At 43.0% G+C, this 19,873-nt stretch overlaps 2 protein-coding genes across 8 annotated transcripts in view; one reads left to right on the top strand and one right to left on the bottom strand.

Moving 5' to 3' along the window:
* Window positions 1–16,941, bottom strand: part of CNBD2 (cyclic nucleotide binding domain containing 2) — a 68,439-nt gene extending 51,498 nt beyond the window's left edge. For 3 of the 7 annotated variants that reach the window (XM_058685452.1, XM_058685454.1, XM_058685455.1), the window contains exon 1: window positions 3,877–4,624. In XM_058685452.1, coding sequence (XP_058541435.1) covers window positions 3,877–3,951 — 75 coding nt within the window. In that variant the 5' untranslated portion in view covers window positions 3,952–4,624. Of the gene's footprint in view, window positions 1–3,876; window positions 4,631–16,042 lie in introns of those variants that run through there. The other 4 variants (XM_058685453.1, XM_058685458.1, XM_058685456.1 and 1 more) reach the window with 3 other exon arrangements.
* Window positions 16,942–18,814: 1,873 nt separating this feature from the next.
* On the top strand, window positions 18,815–19,661 carry SCAND1 (SCAN domain containing 1). The gene has a single exon (XM_058685470.1). It carries the CDS (start codon window positions 18,867–18,869, stop codon window positions 19,404–19,406), a length of 540 nt encoding a protein of 179 aa, XP_058541453.1. The 5' UTR covers window positions 18,815–18,866; the 3' UTR covers window positions 19,407–19,661.
* The last annotated feature ends 212 nt before the right edge of the window (window positions 19,662–19,873 follow it).

Below are 19,873 nucleotides of genomic sequence, written 5' to 3'. Positions count from 1 at the left end.
AACAAGGTGAGATGGAAGAGTGGTGTGCCAGAGCCATGGTTATGTTTTCGGAAAGTTTTCAAGCCTGTTCAAATCATGTTGGTAGCCCAAAAATGACCACAGCGGGGAGTATTTATGCCGCAGAAACAGATAACTACTACAAATGGGAGCACCTCCCTCCCCAAGAGCTGGTCATGTAAAATATTCACCAACCCAGCTCTAGTTATATACCAAGTCCTTCACTTTGGTCCAGAAAACAGCACAAATAACAGTAGGGTACAGTGATACAAAGAGCTTGTATTTTGGAATTAGATGGATCTGAGGAAAGAACAGTCAAGCAGATGCAACACTGCTGGCTTTGAAGACAGAGGAAGGGGGCCGTGAGCCAAGGGATGTAAGTAGTCTCTAGAAGCTAGAAAGTCCAGGAAATGCATTCTTCCCTAGACTCTCAAGAAAGGAATGCATCCCTGTTGATACATGGATTTTAGCCCAGGGAGACCCATGCCAGACTTCCAGCCAATGTAAGATAATATAATCTGTATTAAGCCACTAAACGGTGCGATATGTTTTTTTTTAAGTTTATTTATTTATTTTGAAAAAGACAAAGACAGCCCAAGTGGAGGAGGGGCAGAGAGAGAGGGAAAGAGAGAGAATCCCAAGCAGGCTTTGTGCTGCTGGTATAGAGCCCAACTCAGGGTTCAAACTCATGAAACCGCGAGATCATGATGTGACCCAAAACCAAGAGTTGGACGTTTAACTGATGGAGACGCCCAGGCACCCCTAAATTGTGTGATATTTTAGTTAACAGAAGTGATAGGAAACTAATATAATCACTCATCCAAGCTGGGCCATCGATTCCACGCATTCCTTGAACCTGGGAATTTGGAATTGGAACTGAGAACAAATCAGACTCTTTATCCCAGTATGAATTTGGGAGTAAGGGCAGTCACCCTCTGCCTGCCAAGTAAAAATACAGGGCATAGGGAAACAAGTTCAACACCACAGAGACAAATCTAGAATGTGAGGCAATCTACAAGTCAACTAACCCAGTTTCTTAAGAGACATACAAATAAATGTAAAGCATGAACCTTGATTGGACCCTGATTCATAATAACAAGCTGTAAAAGCCATTATTTAGGGACAAATAAGGAAATTGAATATGACGAGAGATTAGATGATATTAGGGAATTAGTGTTAATTTTCTTAATATTATAGTGACATTGTAATTATGTCTTTATTTTTAAGAAGTGTCATAAAAAATGCATCTTCCTCTCAAATGATTGAGCAAACACACACCTATGCACAAACACAAACACAAATATGTACAGTCAATGTAGCAAAATGCTGACTGTTATATCTAAGGGGTGATCATTACATATACTGCAACTTCTGTGCTTGAAAATTTCTATAATTAAACAAATTCAAAAGCTAAAAACTTTTATTAACTTCTGTTAATAAGGACATAATAAATAAAATGAAAAGACAAACTGAAGACTGGAATATATTGGCCATGCACATAATCAAAAAAGGATTATTATCCAAAATTACAAAGAATAGCTATTACAAAAAATTACTATCCCAAACTGTTTTTTAATTTTAAAGAATTCTATAAATCAAAGGAAAAATACATATAACCCAAAAGAAAAATGAACAAAGGATATGAATAGGTAATGCAAAAGTAAAACTCAGATTACCTGTAAGTAATGAAAATAGGGGGCACCGGGGGTGCCTGGGTGGCTCAGTTGGTTAAGCATCTCACTTCGGCTCAGGTCATGATCTCGCTGCTTGTGGGCCCTGCGTCAGGCTCTGTGCTGACAGCTTGGGACCTGGAGCCTGCTTTAGATTCTGTCTCCCTCTCTCTCTCCCCCTCCCCTGCTTCATGCTCTGTCTCTCTCTCTCTCTCTTTCAAAAATAAATATACATTAAAAAAATTTTTTTTTAAAGAAAAGAGGGGCACCTGGCAGGTTCAGTCGGAGCAGCATGCTAGTCTTAATCTCGAGACTGTGAATTTGAGCCCCACATTGGGTGTGGAGATTACTTAGATAAAAATTTTAAAAAAAGAAGATGAAGAAGAAGAAAGAAAGGAGGGAAGAAGGGAAGGAGGGCTGTGGGGGCGGGGGGCGGTAAGAAACAGGTGCCTGGATGGCTCAATCAGTTAAGCATCCAACTCTTGATTTTGGCTCAAGTTCATGAGATTGAGCCCCACATTGGGCTCCATGCTCAAAGTGTGAAGCTTGCTTGGGATTCTCTCTCCCTCTCTCTCTGCCCCTCTCATGCTTGCTCACTCTCTCTCTCTCTCTAAAAATAAATAAACTTTAAAAAAATGTACATGGAAGGAAGGAAGGAAGGAAGGAAGGAAGGAAGGAAGGAAGGAAGGAAGGAAAGAAGTAAGGGAGGGAGGGAAGCAGAGAGAGAGAGAGGGAGGGAAAGAGGGGAAGGAAGGAAAGAAGCAAGGAAGGAAGCAAGGAAGGAGGGAGGGAAGGAAAGGGGTGCCTGAATGGCTCAGCTGGTTAAGCATCTGACTTCAGCTCAGGTCATGATCTCACCATTTGTAAGTTCGAGCCCCACATTGGGTTTCTCTGTCTCCTTCTCTCCCTGCCCCCCACCTCAAAATAAATACACTTAAAAATTAAAAAAAAAAAAAAAAAGGAAAGAAGGAAAGATTCTGGGGGCACCTGACTGGCTCAGTCAGTGGAGCATGCAAATCTTGATCTCAGGGTTGTGAGTTTGAGCCCTATGTTGAGTGTAGAGAGTACTTAAAAATAAAACCTTAAATTAGAAAGGAAGGAAGGAAGGAAGGAAGGAAGGAAGGAAGGAAGGAAGGAAGGAAGGAAGGAAGGAAGGAAGGAATGGGGGGAGGGAAGGAAGGGGGTGGGAAGGGGAGGGGAGGAACATTACTAGAGATAACAGAAAGTAAGTTAAAGTGACAATGATACCATTTTATGCTTACCAGATTTGGGGAATGGAAGGCATTTCCCATGGGAAAAGCTGAAAACAACTGAATGTATCAACACATTATAAGACAGTAAGAGGAGTGAACATAGCACTAGAGTTGTTTGTACATGTATGTCTATGTGGGTAAAGCTCACACAAAATTTTGAGTGAAAAAAAGGTTGAAAAATGATGCCATTTTTGATACCACTTAAAAAAATGTGCTACATGCTATGTTGCTTACAAATACATACAAATGTAATAAAATTTTTAAATCTAGATAGGAAGGGTACACATCCTCAGGAAAGTGGTCACCAGTGAGGAGGAACAGAATGGGATGGTAAGAAGGTTCACCTGTAATTGTAATGTTTTCTTTGAAAAATACATATCTGCAGGAAATATGGAGAAAGTTTTTATAAATAAAATTAATACTCATCACATACCAATTTTCCATTGTCAGGCACTATTCTAAGCCCTCTATATGTATTGGCTCATTTAGCCCTCAACAATAAATCAATTCAGTAGATACTATCATCACCTTTACAGAGGCAAAAACAGGCACAGCAAATCAAGTAACTTGCCTAATACTAATATTAGTCATAGGACTAACAGGTGATAGGGATTTGAACACAGCAGTCTGGCTCCAGGGTCCATAAATTTAACCTATCACTCTGTCCTGCTGCCAGGCCTTATTCTCTCTGGATTTCACAATAGCAGGAAAGGTGGATACAGAGCCGTTCTTAGGGGCTTGGAGTGTAGCCTGTGGTAAGCCCATTGTCAAGAGGAAAGGAAGGGGTCAGGATTCAGTCTTTCTGAAGCCTAACATGGAAGTCTACCCTTTGTGCCACGCTGTAACCCCAAAAAGGTGCAGGGTGGGCCCCCTCCTACACCTGCCTCTCCTTTCCTCAAAATACCTGTCTGTGCAACCTCCCACTCTCCCCTCCCAGGACCCCTGACACTCCTCACCAGTTCCTTCTTCAGGATCTGCCATGAATAAGACACTCTATATCTCCTCATGGTTCCTGAGCTGGCAAATGGCATAACGAGCCCCTTTGCCTTTCAAGGGTAGGACCACAAATCCTTCCCAAAGAATCCACTTATATTAGAAACAAATAGCTTCCTGCAGTGGCAAGGTAGAAGCTCCTCTCCACTCCTCATACCCTACCAACAGCTTCTGAAAGCCTTGAGTTCTGAGAAAATCTCATTCTCAGAATCTCCTTACGTCACAATGGAGGGTTCTGGAAGAGAAGGCAGTGGGAAGGAATTGGAATCTGGGAGTCTAATATTTATTGAGCACCAACAGGCATTATCTTATTTATCCTCACAACAACCACAAGGTGAGGGGCCTCCTACCCAGTCCCTACATAAGACTGAGGCTCCAAGTAGCTAACTGACTGCCAATCATGGGGCCATCTTAAAGGAAGTAGGAGGTTTCTGGGCTGGGAGGAGGAGCACCCAACACCTCAGCCTAGGGGGCACTCCGAGGCTTAGAACTTGGCAGACCCTGAAGTGTTGTTGTATGGCACTGTCCTACAAATCTTGTTAAATCAGCAAATCAGGAACACTCAGAAAATCAGAAGTCCTCCAGAGACGCCTAGGTGGCTCAGTCGGTTAAACGTCTGACCAGTTCAGGTCATGATCTCATGTTTCATGAGTTTGAGCCCCACATCGGGCTCTGTGCTGACAGCTCAGAGCCTGGAGCCTGCTTCAGATTCTGTGTCTCCTTATCTCTCTCTGCCCCTCCCCCACTCACACTCTGTCTCTTTCTCTCTCAAAAATAAATAAACATTGGGGTCCCTGGGTGGCGCAGTCGGTTAAGCGTCCGACTTCAGCCAGGTCACGATCTCGCGGTCCGTGGGTTCAAGCCCCGCATCGGGCTCAGGGCTGATGGCTCGGAGCCTGGAGCCTGTTTCCGATTCTGTGTCTCCCTCTCTCTCTGCCCCTCCCCCGTTCATGCTCTGTCTCTCTCTGTCCCAAAAATAAATAAAAAACGTTGAAAAAAAAAATTAAAATAAATAAATAAATAAATAAATAAATAAATAAACATTAAAAAGAAAAAAAATCAGAAGTCCTTGGCTAAATGAGGTTAAAATGTTGAAAGGAATTTGGTGGCTAGAACTCAATGACTCTGAGGTCCTTCCAAAGGTAGAGAAGAATATAGGATCTAAAGTACTGCCATCTACTAGATTAAAGATGGCAGTTGATCATCCCAATTTGCTCTCATACAAGAATCTTCAATAAAAAACGACGACTCTGGGTGCTGCGTGGCAGTTAAGCATCTGACTCTTGATTTCGGCTCAGGTCATGATCTTGCAGTTCATGGGTTTAAGTCCAGTGTCGAGCTTCACACTGACAGCATGGAGCCTGCTTGGGATTCTCTCTATCCCTCTCTCTCTGCCCCTTCCCTGTCCTCTCTCTCTCTCTCTCTCTCAATAAATACATAAACTTGAAACAAAACGAACAAAAAACCCTGATGACTTCAAGTACTGCATGATTTGCCATTCCTAACCAGCTACACCTATCTGCCAACCCTCTACCCACTGACTGCCAAATGGAAGGACACAACATGGTGAAGACAGTCTGATGGTGAATAAGACCCAAGCTCTGAATTACTCAATTCAAAGGTCACCACTCCTAGGGTGAGCCACTAACCACTTACAAAGATGAGAAGAGATCAAATTGGTTTTTTTCCCCCTTACCTGGAGAAAAGATGCAAAGTACTCAGGGAAAACAGAGTACGTGAAAGTTTCAGACAAAAAGAGAGAAGAGCAGTGTGGGGCTTTTGCCTCCCCTTCCACAGACCTGGTCTTAAGAAAGGAAATACAAAAGTTTAGGGGATTTCTCAAACAAACCACTGGGGATGGGGAAGGCAAGAGAAATGGTGGGAGGTGGCTCTGGACAGGGAGGTATCTGATGGGTCCTGGGAGCTGCCTGACAGGCAAGTGATGTGGCGAGGACAGACTCACAAAGGGGGCATTGGAGGATACTGGTAAGTAGGACCAAGAACCTGATGAGACCCTGAAAGTAGACATTCCCTACTTCACCTCTTGCCAGCAGTGGTTGTATAATTTCCCTGGGAATTGGATCAGTACTGGGGAGAAAGAGGCAGGAAGTTTGGAGAACCTTGAACTGGCCTAAGATGAATCAATCAGCATGAAATTACATTCCCTCAAAATTACTGGACTGGATCTCAATTTACCTGAAGACATCTAAATTAAGTTGTCTATAAGGAGGCAGGCTGGAGACTCAGACATTAAAGTCAGCTCTAGAAATTAAAAAAAGTGTCATTTTTGTCCAAGTTTCTAATCTTATAATTGAACTGTTGCAGAATAGAATGTCAGAAAGGGCATTGGTCCTATTCTACTGTGATCTTGGGTAAATCACTTAACCACATTGGGCCTCACTTTCCTCCGTTTATTTAAAAAATTTTTTTGTAAGTTTATTTATTTTGAGAGAGAGAACACACATGCAAGTGGGGTAGGGGCAGAGAGAGAAGGGAGAGAGAATCCCAAGCAGGTTCTGCACTGTCAGCACAGAGCCTGATGTGGCACTTGAACTCACAAACCATGAGATCGTGACCTGAGCCGAAACCAAGAGTCCGGCGCTTGACAGACTGAGACACCCAGGCACCCCATCCTCCTTTTAAAACTGAGTCAGAGGGCCCCCTGGGTGGCTCAGTTGGTTAAGTGCCCAACTTTGGCTCAGGTCATGATCTCACAGCTCATGAGTTTGAGCCCCACGTCGGGTTCTGTGCTGACAGCTCAGAGCCTGGAGCCTGCTTTGGATTCTGTGTCTCTCTCTTCCCTTCTCCCATTTGTACTCTGTCTCTCTCTCAAAAATAAATAAACATTTAAAAAAATTTTTCAAAAACTGAGTTAGAGTCAGTTCTACAAATAATTTCTTTTTAAGGTCCTTGTTTTGCTAATTGTAAGAATTATGCAACAAACATTTATAGAGCTCCAACTACATACAAAGCGTGAAAAGGTGAATAAGACATGGTCTCTGTTCACAAGGAGTTCACAATATGGTGGAAATGGAAACCATAAGAGAAAGCCATAAGAGAAAGCTGGACTACAATAAAGCTATAAAGATAAATTGAAGAAAGGGCAGGGCCTGATCAGGGAGCATGAGATGTAGCTGGAATGTGAGATGCCCCAGAGTCCTGGCAGGAAGTAAGGCTGAGCAGGCAGAGGTCACAAACCAGCCACCCATGGGCCAAATTGGGCTTGCAGACTGCTTTATTTGACTCACATGGTATTCTGGTTAAAATATCATTAAAACTTAACTTGGTTATCTTTAGTTGGGGAATGGGCTCTCTAATTCACCAAAGTCCTCACCTCACAAAATCGTGTTAACTGCCAGGCACGTTACCTATTTGCAACCCCTAATATAGGATCTATACGGCCTCTTTCAGGCCTAAAGTCCTTTGACTATATAACCAGTGGTTGCAAAATTGTGGTCCACAGGCCATAACTAGCCTGCTGGCTTGTTTTGATAGTTTTGAAAAATTTTGAATTAGTTTGGGTGCCTGGCTGGCTCTGTCAGTAGAACATGCAACTCTTGATCTCAAGGTCATGAGTTCAAGCCCCAGATTGGGTGTAGAGATTACTAAAAATAACATCATTCAGAAATGCAAAGATGGTCAATAGAGAATCCATAATCTGTTAACGTGGCTAAGGAGAAAAATCATCTTATCTTCTTCATATATTTAAAAACTTTTTGAAGAGGTGTCTGACTGGCTCAGTGGGTGGAGTCTGCAACTCTTAATCTCGGAGTTCAAGCCCCATTGTTGGCTGTAGAGATTACTTAAAAATAAAAGAAAAAATATTTTTTTAAAAAATAAAGAATTTTGGGGTGCCTGGCTGGCTCAGTGGGAAAAGTATGGGACTCTTGATCTCAGGGTGGTGAGTTTGAGCCCCACACTGGGTGTAGAGATTACTTAAACAAACTTAAAAAAAAAATTTTTTTTTAATTTTTGAGAGGGCCACACTAATGAACAGGTCACTCTTGTAGACAAATAGGGCTCCAATGTGCCAGGACCTTAGTAAAACTGCACAGAGCATGCTTCAGAGCTGTCCCATTGGTTAAGGGCTACCCTGGTGGCATTCACTCGCTAGCTTTTCTGGACCGAGCAACCCATGGCCAGAGAAAACCCTCAGCGAAGCTGCTTAGAGTAGAAAGCTATCTTGTTGGCCTGTGCAAAAATGGCAAGTCAGGGGGTTAGAGCCAACAGAAAATGCCTGGGGCTGCAGGCCCCTGGGAGAGCTGGCAGAGTTCCAAATTCTCCCAAAAAGGTCAGAACACTTGAAGACAGACCCAACAGCATCTTCTGTAGAACGCTGGTATGGTGAGAGCTGGGCTCTGCGAGCTTCCCTGGTGCCACTGGCATGTGGCAAGGAGAGCAGGGCATGTGGGCTGACAGGGAAATGCACACAGGCCATTTTGCAGCCCTGCAGCTGCCAAGCTCTATCTGCCGGAAGAGGAAAGAACTAAACCCATTCACTCACACAAAACCTCTGTCAGAAGGAGCTTTGCTAATGACCCTAAGACACTTTCTGCCAGTCTGGAATTCTACTTCAGTCCCTTCTCCACGCTTACCTCCAGCAAATGGCTGGTTCAGAAAGAACTCACTTCATTTAAAGGGGATTTATAATTAAAATAAATAAATAGCACCAGACCTATATATTACAGAAAAGTGGGAGAAGGAGGCAGGGAGCAAGAAAAACAAATGGCAGATAAAAGGCATGCATCAGAAAAAAAATTAACATGAAACAGATGATAATCATGAACAACAAAGAACTCAAAGGGCTTAATACATTTTAAAAACAAGAGTTTAAAGCAAAGGTGCAGAGACTTCAAAGAGATGATGAAGCTACTGGAGGAGATGGCATTGGCAAAGGTCAGAAAAGAAGTGTTGTTTTGTTTTGTTTTTTAAAAAAACCCACCTCAGAATTGAAGATAATTTCAGAAACATCAAAAAAGGACGCTAGCCTTGCAGAGGTCAGGATTGCATAAAGCAAGTGAAGGAGTTGTCAATGAACAATTAAAATGGAACCAAGAAATAGCAGAGCTAACAGGTATGGAGATACACAGAGAGAGTGGAAGGGTTAAGTACATGGGTTTCTTCTACTTTTATAGCTGTAAATCTCTGTTTTTTAAGATTTTAAGTAATCTCTATATGCCAACATGAGGCTCAAACCTACAACCTCGAGATCAAGAGTGCACCGACTGAGCCAGCCAGGCCCCCCTATAGCTGTAAATCTTAAGATGCCTTTTAAACCTGATAAACCACGAAACAGATGTATAAGCATATTTAAAGATATAAAGGGAACTAACAACAATAATTAAAAGTGGATGGGAAAGAATGAGAAAAAGAAGTATAACAATTATTCTTTTGTGACTTGAATTTTATACTGGGTGTATATATATCTCACCTATTAAAATGAATGCATCAATTTAAAAATTTTTTAATTTATTTATTTTGAGAGAGAGAGACAGAGACAGAGACAGAGAGAGAAGGAGAAAGAATCCCAAGCAGGCTCCATGCTGTCCGCGCAGAGCCCAGTGTGAGGCTTGAACCCATGAACTGTAAGATCATGACCTGAGCTGAAACCAAGAATCTGATGCTTAACTGAGACACCCAGGCTTCCCCCCCTCAAATTTTTTTATTAAGTAAACTCTAGCCCCAATATGGGGCTGGAACTCATGGCCCCAAGATCAAGAGTCGCATGCTCTACTGACTGAGCCAGCCAGGCACCTGTGAATATATCAATTTTTAAGTAATAAAACAAAATCAATGCAGTACAACACAGCTCCTAGTAAAGCACCACACTATAAACAGGTTCAGTGAAAACTAGAAACTGGGAGGGTTGCAATTGAATAAAAATAAATGAAAGGAGAAGATAGGGAAAGGATTATAAAGTATCCAGGCTTCTCAATTTACATTGGTTTATCACAAACAATAATTACTAATAACTGAGTTAACTGCAAACATAATCCAGCCAGATTAAGCACCCTAGACCAGTTACCTCCAGTTCATCAAAACATCAAAAGATCTTTACCCGAAGATCAAACACATTTGATAAAAAAGGTTATCAAAAAGAAATTAATAAAGTCAGTAGAGAGATTAGGGCAAGCTTCCTAGACTTCATAATAAAAAATAAAACACACACACATACACACAGGAACATCCTGGGGGCCTTTTATCCAAACCACCTCATTAGCTGAACCTGCTTTCTCTTCACCATGATCACAGTTGGCCTTCTGAAATGATGTATGTAGTGTGTGGTGAGTGTAAATGAAATGATTAGATTACTAAATCTTTTGAAAATATGAATGTCCTGTCTACTTGTAACTTACCTTAAAAATTTCTATTTAACACCTCACATTAAGAAAATAATGCAAAATAACAACTGTTGGCAAGGATGGGGAAAAACTAGAACCAAAGTGCACTGATGGTGGGAATGTACAACGGTAGAGCCACTGTGGAAAACAGTACGGCAGCTGCTCAAAATTAACCATAGCATTACCATGATTCAACAATTCTACTTCTGGGTATATACTCAGAGGAATTAACAGCAGAAACTCAAAAAGATATCTGCATACCAATGTTCATGGCAGCATTATTTACAATAGTGAAAAGGTAGAAAAACCCAATGTCCGTTGACAAATGAATAGCAAAATGCACAACATACATATAATGGAATATTCCTTAAAAAGGAAGGAAATTCTGGGGCGCCTGGGTGGCTCAGTCGGTTAAGCGGCCGACTTCAGCTCAGGTCACGATCTCGCGGTCCGTGAGTTCGAGCCCCGAGTCCAGCTCTGGGCTGATGGCTCAGAGACTGGAGCCTGCTTCCGATTCTGTGTCTCCCTCTCTCTCTGCCCCTCCCCCATTCATGCTCTGTCTCTGTCTCAAAAATAAATAAAACGTTAAAAAAAAATTTTTTTTTTAAAAAAAGGAAGGAAATTCTGATACATGCTATAACTTTGATGAACCTTGAAAATATTATGCTAAGAAGCCAGACACAAAAGGACAAATATTGTAGGATTTCATTTATATGAGGTTCCTACAAGAGTCAAATTCACAGAGACAGAAAATAGAATGGTGGTCTCGGGGGCTAGGAGGGGTGAATGGGGAGTTATTATTTAATGGGTATAGAATTTCAGCTGGGGAAGATGAAAATTTGCTGAAGACAGATGGTAGTGATGGCTACATGACAATGTGAATGTACTTAATGCCACTGAACTATACACTTAAAGATAGTTAAAATGGTAAATTTTGTTTTGCAGATTATACCACAATTTTTCTTTAAGTTAAAAATAATAATGTTCCCCTTTTCTCTCCATTCCTAAATGATTGTCTAGAAGCCATAGGTGGGGCCAGCCATGGTGGGCATCTGCCTGGGGGGTGAAGGGAGGCTGTGGTGGGATAGCAAGTAGCACTGAAGCCTTGGGCAGGGTTGGGGGAATGGAAGCAACTACAGAAGACTAGCTACTTGTAAGAGGATAGGTCAAAGAAGACCTTGAGAGCCAAGTTTCTCTCTGTTGAAGAAGGGAATTAAGTGTATGGAAAGGGAGAAAACTGGAATAAACCCCCTGGCGTTAAACTTGAGGTAAAGTTGTTGGTGTGAACTCATGGATTTCTAGAGAGAGAGAGACAGATGCAGAAACAGAGATATAAATATACGTGTGTATATATATATATATATATATATATATATATATATATATATATACATACACTGGTAAAAACACAAAAATTCAACTGAGTAAATTTGAAGATCTAATTGGCTTTATCAAACAATTCATAAATCATGCAGTACCTCCTCTAGCAAACAGAGATGCTTTGAAGAGTTATGCAAAATGGAAGGGTTTCACAGAGAAGAGGTGGGGCACGGAAGTCATTAGCAAAAGAAAGGTGAGAGTTCCTGGGAGGAAAGTAAGAGTTCAAGATGATCGCTTCTCATTGGCTGAGCCACAGCACTTCCCATTGGCTGGGTTTGTTGCTGGGCCAGAATTATCTCCTTTCCTTTTGCCCAGGTAGTGAAGTAGTAACACCTTTCCATTGGGAGATGGAAGATACTTGTCCTCCAGTTTGGGGTAACTGGCCACAAGTGGTTGGGTGAGAGCTCCCCCTACTGGCCTTTCCAACTCCAATTTCAGTTGAGGTTTCCTTTACTAACTTTCGGGGTATATACATGCATGCTTTCATATACACATACATACACCCTAGCTCTGTTCATGAGGGAGTCATACATATACGCATGCATGCATACATACACACACCCTAGCTTTGTTCCTGAGGGAGCCTGGGAGCAGCAATTATTCCAACAGCAACGAACAAACCCAGTGTCCAAATCCTGGTTTCTAAACACCATTCTCCACTAAAAGAATAAAGGTTTCTTGGAGAAATGGCTGATTCCAGGCTGGGATGGGGAAGGTACAATGTGCTTAAAACTAAGGAAAATTTCAAAAAATGATGGCATATGTCAAAAGGATACAAAAGGACATGAGCAGGTTCCCACTGGTCAAATCCAGGATAATTTGAGCATCAGAATGAATAATGAATTCCAGTGGTAAGCAAGATGCAGTAATCCCATTACAGCCTCTCTCCCTCGTCTCTTACAACTAAAAACTTTGGACAAAACACAAACAGCAACTAACTTGGGACTCTTACAAGTAAATAATGGCAATTGTACTGGGGGGTTGGTAGTAAAAAAGAAGAAACAGGGGCTCCTGGGTGGCTTAGTTGGTTGAAAGTCCAACTTCGGCTCAGGTCATGATCTCACAGTTCGAGGGTTTGAGCCCCATATTGGGCTCGCTACTGCCAGCACAGAGCCTGCTTCGGATCTCCTGTCCCCCTCTCTCTGCCCCTCCCTTGCTTGCACTCTCTCTCTCTCAAAAATAAATTTTAAAAAACAAAACAAACAAAAACAAACAAACAAACAAACAAACAAATCCCATTGGGGGTGAGTTTCCAGGTTTAATGAAGTAACAGGATATAAGTAACTAGACAAAAATCAATTGTATTTTTATATACTATCAAACAATTAGAAACTAAAAATTTTTAAACAATACCACTTGTAGTAGCACTAAAAACACAAAATACTTAGGTATAAATATAACATAAAATGTGCAGATTCTGTATGATGAAAACAATGAAACATTGATGTAAGAAATTAAAGAACACCTAAATAATACCAAACCTGGTACCAGTTCCTTTGCATATATTTCCTCATTGATTCTTCAGAGCCATTCTGTGAGGTAGTTACTACTTCCAAGCTCAGAAAGAGTCTGATTTATCTGAGCCATATTATAAAATAATTCATAGCAGCTTTATTTGGAATAGCCCCAAATTGGAAATAATGCAAATGTCTTTCAACCAGTGCCAGGATAAGCAAGCCATGGTGTACATCCCCACTATGGATTATTACTCAGCAATAAAAATGAACAAACTACTGACATACGAAACAACCTAGATGAATTAGATGAATCTCCAGGGATTTATTCTGAATGAAAAAAGCCAGTACCAAATGGCTACTTACTGTGTGATTCCATTTACATAACATTTTTTGAAGTAACAAAATCATAGAGATGGAGAACAGATTAGTGGTTGCCTGCAGCTAAGGATAGGGGGGCTGTTAGCGGAGAGGAATGGGTGTAACTATAAAGTGGTAGCAATTATAAAGGGATTGTCAGAGCCAGACCCGAAGACCCGACTTTTACTGCCTACCTGCTTGTACTCACCAACCTCTGTCCCACATTTTTCCTTAAGTTCTTCTTTCCAGCTTATCTTTAATTCAGGCAAAAGACCCCAAGGGGCATAACATCCCTGTGGTGGGAACAAAAACTAACCCTCAAGCAATAACAACTTCCTGGACAAAGAGTTGCAGCAGGCCCAGATCACCCAGACCAGTCTGAACACAATCCTGACTCACACCTGTGCAGATGGACCATGGGGTGACCAACTGTTACCTTCACCTCACTATAATACTAAAATCTTGGGGCACCTGGATGGCTCAGCTGGTTAAGCGTCTGATGTTGGCTCAAATCATGACCTCACAGTTCATAAGTTCGAGCCCCGCGTGAAGCTCTGTGCTGACAGTGCAGAGCCTGGAGCCTGCTTCAGATTCTCTATCTCCCTCTCTCTCTCTGCTCCTCCCCAGCTCGCACTCTGTGTCTCTCTCTCTCAAAAAATAAATAAACAGGAAACAATCAGCAAAACTAAAGGCAAGCCGACATAATGGGAGAAGATATTTGCAAATGACATATCAGATAAAGGGTTAGTATCCAAAATCTATAAAGAACTTACTAAACTCCACACCCAAAAAACAAATAATCCAGTGAAGAAATGGGCAAAAGACATGAATAGACACTTCTCCAAAGAAGACATGCAGATGGCCAAATGACACATGAAAAAAATGCTTAACATCACTCATCATCAGGGAAATACAAATCAAAACCACAATGAGATACTACCTTACACCTGTCAGAATGGCTAACATTAACAACTCAGGCAACAACAGATGTTGGCAAGGATGCGGAAAAAGAGGATCTCTTTTGCATTGTTGGTGGGAATGCCAGCTGGTGCAGCCAGTCTGGAAAACAGTATGGAGGTTCCTCAAAAGACTAAAAATAGAACTACCCTACGACCCAGCAATTGCACTACTAGGCATTTATCCACGGGATACAGGTGTGTTGTTTCGAAGGGACACATGCAACCCCATGTTTATAGCAGCACTATCAACAATAGCCAAAGTATGGAAAGGGCCCAAATGTCCATCAATGGATGAATGGATAAAGAAGATGTGGTATATATATACAATGGGGTATTACTCAGCAATCAAAAAGAATGAAATCTTGCCATCTGCAACTACATGGATGGAATTGGAGGGTATTGTGCTAAGTGAAATTAGTCAATCAGAGAAAGACAAAAATCGTATGACTTCACTCATATGAGGACTTTAAGAGACAAAACAGATGAACATAAGGGAAGGGAAACAAAAATAATATAAAAACAGGGAGGGGACAAAACAGAAGAGACTCATAAATATGGAGAACAAACTGAGGGTTACTGGAGGGGTTGTGGGAAGGGGGATGGGCTAAATGGGTAAGGGGCACTAAGGAATCTACTCTTGAAATCATTGTTGCACTATATGCTAATTTGAATGAAATTTTAAAAAAGTAAAATTTAAAAAAATAAATAAACAAACAAACATGATAATACTAAAATCTCCACTCAAGGAGGAGCACAAGCCTCATTTACATAATATACACTGCATGTATAGGCGTGGATCCTTAAGGTGCATGCACAATCTTATGCCCACCTCTAACATGTGATGACAAGGCCCTCCTTATCTAAATATTCATCTTAACCCCAAATAAAAGGAATCCATTCATCTTTGCTTAGGGAGTCACAGCTTCAGAAGTTATTACCCATGATCTCCTTAGTTGCTGCAAATAAAGTTTACTTTGTGAGACTACTCTACGTGGTGTGGTCTCTGTGATTCATTAAAAATCAAACTCATGTTAGTTTGGTTACAGGATCTTAGTGCTCATCAAATGTTTCTAGATATTGATTGTGGTACAGCTGCATGATAAAACTGCATAAGCCTGCATACATATACAAATGAGTACTTATAAAATTGGTGAAATCTGAATAAACTCTGTGGCTTCTATCATTGTCAATTTCCTGGCTTTGACATTGTATTATGGTTATGTAGGGCATTACCACTGGGGGAAATTGGGTGAAGTGTGCATGAGACCTCTCTGTTCTATTTTTGCAACTTTCTATGAATCTATGGTTATTTCCATATAAAAAGAATGTATCCAGGCTTCTATACCACAACCGTCAACAGTACACCATCAAAAGACACCAGTGTCTGAAAGAGTATGGGAGTCATATTAGAGCTCCCCTGCAGAGATGAAACCAACTGCTTGCCTCTTTCCTTGATTCAACATTTCCTGAGTCAACTGGGAATTCGGCCTTGTGTTGAAAGCTAAGTGATAGGAGATGCATCATTTAGGATCCCTTCCCAAGTGAGCTTCCAAACTAGTGCTAATGAAAAGGCCTAATATGGTAAGAACATTGTACTACAAGTCAAAAGAATTCTGTTCTCATGGAAACACTTACTAGTTTTTTTAGTTTGGACCAATCCATTTCCTTGTGGTGCACTGACTTCTTAACCTGGAAAATTCAGGAGAATGGAACACATATAAATATATTTTAAACTTAACCTGGGCCCTGTGGGTGGGTTCAAGGATATCTGGAAACCACCTGAAATTATATGCAGATGTACGAAAATTCCAGAAGAGATACTGTAACTTTTTTTTTTTTTTCAGATTCTGGGGGCTTACTCACCCATACAGTTCAGAATAACTGAATCTAATTTTTGGATTTGATGTCTAAGGTCCTTTCCATTCTAACATTCCATAATTCTAGCAGATCTCCAAGATCTCTCCATTTCTAATATTTCATTATTCTAATAGGGATGCAAGGAATGGACTAGAGATCTAACATTCTGTGATTTCACGGACCACAGAGTTCACTCCCTTTCCTGAGAGTTCAAGGATTCAATTTTTCAACATGGAACTCTAGGCTCTCTATGATTTAACTTCCAAATGACCTTCCAACCTCAGCTTTTATCCCTTTCCCAGACCCTGGCCACTCCCTCCTGTAGTCTAAAGTTTCCACAAAGTTTTGCTCCCATTCACTCTGTGCCTCAGCACTGGCAATGCCTTCTACTTAGAATGCCCCTAAATCCACCCTTTTTCTTGAATCTCAATTTAAAGTTCTCCTCCCCAGTAAAGTCTTCCATGACTCTTCATCCTTGCAGCAAGGTTTGATGTGCTCTCTTAGCCCTGGATACTGACTGCCTGTTACCACCCAGGGAATAGGACTGTTGGTTGGTTCACTCAGGGCAGTGAATCAAAATGCCAAGGGACGAGGCAGAAGTAAAGGTTTGAAGCTAGTAGGCCTAACAAACTCTACGCCTCTGTTTTCCCACCTCTGGAAATAAAGAAAAATATCACCTTTAAGGAAAACAACATGAAAGCAATAGTAAATATAAACAGCATTCTGTTTCAGAGACAAAAAGGAGTGGTGGGGATTGAGGCCATCCTCAGGACAGGACTGAGCATCTTTGTCTAAAAGAATGCTACTCAGCTCTAAGTAATTGTTGATTGGCAGGAATGTGGGTGGGACCAATGTGTTCAGCTCATCCACTTTCTCACAAAAGCCAGAGATCAGATTTGCATGTGAAATCTCCCAATTTTAAACGTCAATAACTAAAAAATATTCAAGACCCACTACATGACTTTCAAGGTGTTTAGGCTGTGAAAACTGTTCTGTGAGGATCCACTTCTACCTATCCAAGAGAGCACATCCTATGGGGGAGGCAAATTTTCTATCAGGGCTGCTGGTGTATTGCAAGTTACAGTAAACAGGCCCACTCCTTCTGCACAAAGCAGATACAAAACCCTTCACATGAGGCTTCTGTCTCTGGGCCTTAGTTTCCCTCCCTGTGAAATGGCAATACAAAACATAATTGTGAGTCAGCTGTCAAATAGAATATATCACTTACTGAAGGGTTGTCAGAGCTAGATGCTTTTATATGCACTGTCTCGCTGAATTCTCATGATTTCTGAGGTAAATTTTCTTACCTCCACATTTTACAGATAAAAGAACTGTAGCTCAGAAATAGCAATCTACCTAATGAAGTCGGTAACAAACATTTAAAAAGCCCTTTCTTTCCAAGGGCTTTAATGATTTAATCCTCTCAACAAGTCTGAAATGGGGGACACCACCAAGGCAGCCGCAGTGCAAACCATACACATAATTTAAAATTTTCTAGTAGTCACATTTAAAAAGTAAAATGACACAGGTTAATTTTAATAATATACTTTATTTGACCCAACATACGCAAAATATTATCAACCTAACATGTTATCAATGTAAAAAATACTGAGATATTTTACCTTTTTTTTTTTGGTACTATATCTTCTTGTGTGTATTTTACATTACAACACATCTCAATTCCGACTAGCCACATTTCAAGGACTCAGTAAGCCCATGCGGCTAGTGGCCACCATATGGGGCAAGGCATCTACAGTCTATTTACTAATCTTAATGTTAAAAGCAGAACAGAGGCACTTGTCCCCTGGTTTCAAAGGACACGCAAAAAATAATTATGGCACAGTTCTTGAGCATACATTTTGTGCCATGGCAGGGGCAAGTCTTACTATGTGTGTTGGGGATCTTCACACACCCTTGTATTTTGTCATCCTGTCAATAAGGCAAGTGCCACTACCCTCCTCTTTTGAGGGAGAGAGGACTTCCCCGGGTCGAGACCTTCCCTAGTGCCCGACCTCCGTCCCGCCATCCCGCTCCCGCCACCGGTCGGACGCCGGCCCCAGCGAAACCGTGGCTCGCTATCATCCTAGTCAGGGTCAAGTAAGGAGGCGTGCAAGCAGCGGTAGGTGCGGATCACCTGCGGGCTCAAGACCCCTCGGAGCTCCTCCTCCTCCTCCAGCTCGTCTTCCACCCTCTCCTCCTCAGACTCCGACTCCTTTAACTGGTGCTGGGAGGAGCCCTCGTGAAGAGAAGCCCAGCGCACGCCTAGTTGGGAACGCCGCCACTCCCCCGTCACATCCACCTCCTGACTCGACTCGCTAACGCTAGGGGGCGCCGCTTCCGGGAGCTGGGACTCGGCTTCCGGGCCCTCTGGCGCCGAACTCATCCTAGAAGCTAATGGAGACTTCCGCTTCCGGCAGCCTCGAGTCTTTTTGGGGAGTTGGTGAGCTGGGCGCGCTGTCGGCCCTCCCCCGCCCGCCTGCCTGGAGGCCTTGTGGGATGGGCCTTGACGCGCGAAACGTCTCCCTCCTCAGCCAGCTCCCGCGCAGACGCAGTGCTGAGCCCACGCCTGCGGAACAAAGGGTGAGGTCCGGAGTTAGGAGTCATGGCTGCGACGGAGCCGAGCTTGGCGGCTGCTGCGGGCCTCAAGTCGCCGCCAGAGGAGGAAGAAGGAGCCGGCCTGAGCTCAGGTCCGGAGCGTAACTTTGCGGCCTCCTCGTCGAGCCCTAAGGCCCTACCGTCTGCCCCCGAACCCTCCAGTCCCAGCGCCAAGGTGTCTGAAGGGATTCCTACGCCTCCCGCGGCTGCCTCCGCGGCCCTCGAGCTGCCTCTGAGGCCCGCAGCCTTGGACTCCCCGCCGCTTGCCGAAGCCGCTCCGCGCTCCCCTCCACAGCCTGGCGGCTCCCGACCCGGCCCCGAGACGTTCCGCCAGCGTTTCCGGCAGTTCCGCTACCAGGATGCCGCAGGCCCGCGGGAGGCGTTCCGGCAGCTGCGGGAGCTCTCGCGCCAATGGCTGCGACCCGACATTCGCACGAAGGAGCAGATCGTGGAGATGCTGGTGCAGGAGCAGCTGCTCGCCATCCTGCCCGAGGCGGCGCGGGCTCGGCGGCTTCGCCGCCGCTCCGATGTGCGCATCACGGGCTGAGCGGCGGAGCTTCGGGCGGCCGGGCTCGGGAGTTCTCTGGACTGGGGCCACTATCGAGTCCGGGGGCTGAACCTGGCTCTCCGTTACGCGTTCCTGAGAAATGACTTTTGGGCAGCTCCAGTCGTCAGATATGTCCCTTTCGTTCGTCCTTTACTAGGTTTGTTTTCCCGAGCCTATTTACTTGCGACCTCCTTTTTGGCTGGTGGCGAGGCCAAGTTGGGAGCCCATGAGAATAAAGCCTTTGTTTTCTGTCCACTTGGCATTTGCTCGTTTTGTGGGATCATTAACGTGTTGGCTAGGCCTGGGCCTCCGCATCTGGAAAATTTTTCTCCTCGCCTCACAGGACCCCACTTGGGATTCCTTTGTTTAGTTGGGAGTCTACGGAATTCTGGGTTCCGTATTCGCCCGGATGTCTCACTAGAATATGAAATTTGTTTTCCTACCTAAAAAGGTAGTGGAAAGTGGTT

Source organism: Neofelis nebulosa, chromosome 9 (assembly GCF_028018385.1).
Source record: "Neofelis nebulosa isolate mNeoNeb1 chromosome 9, mNeoNeb1.pri, whole genome shotgun sequence".
Taxonomy (NCBI): domain Eukaryota; kingdom Metazoa; phylum Chordata; class Mammalia; order Carnivora; family Felidae; genus Neofelis; species Neofelis nebulosa.
The sequence above is the reverse complement of the archived record's forward strand: the minus strand, read 5'-3'. Positions and strand labels throughout refer to the sequence as shown.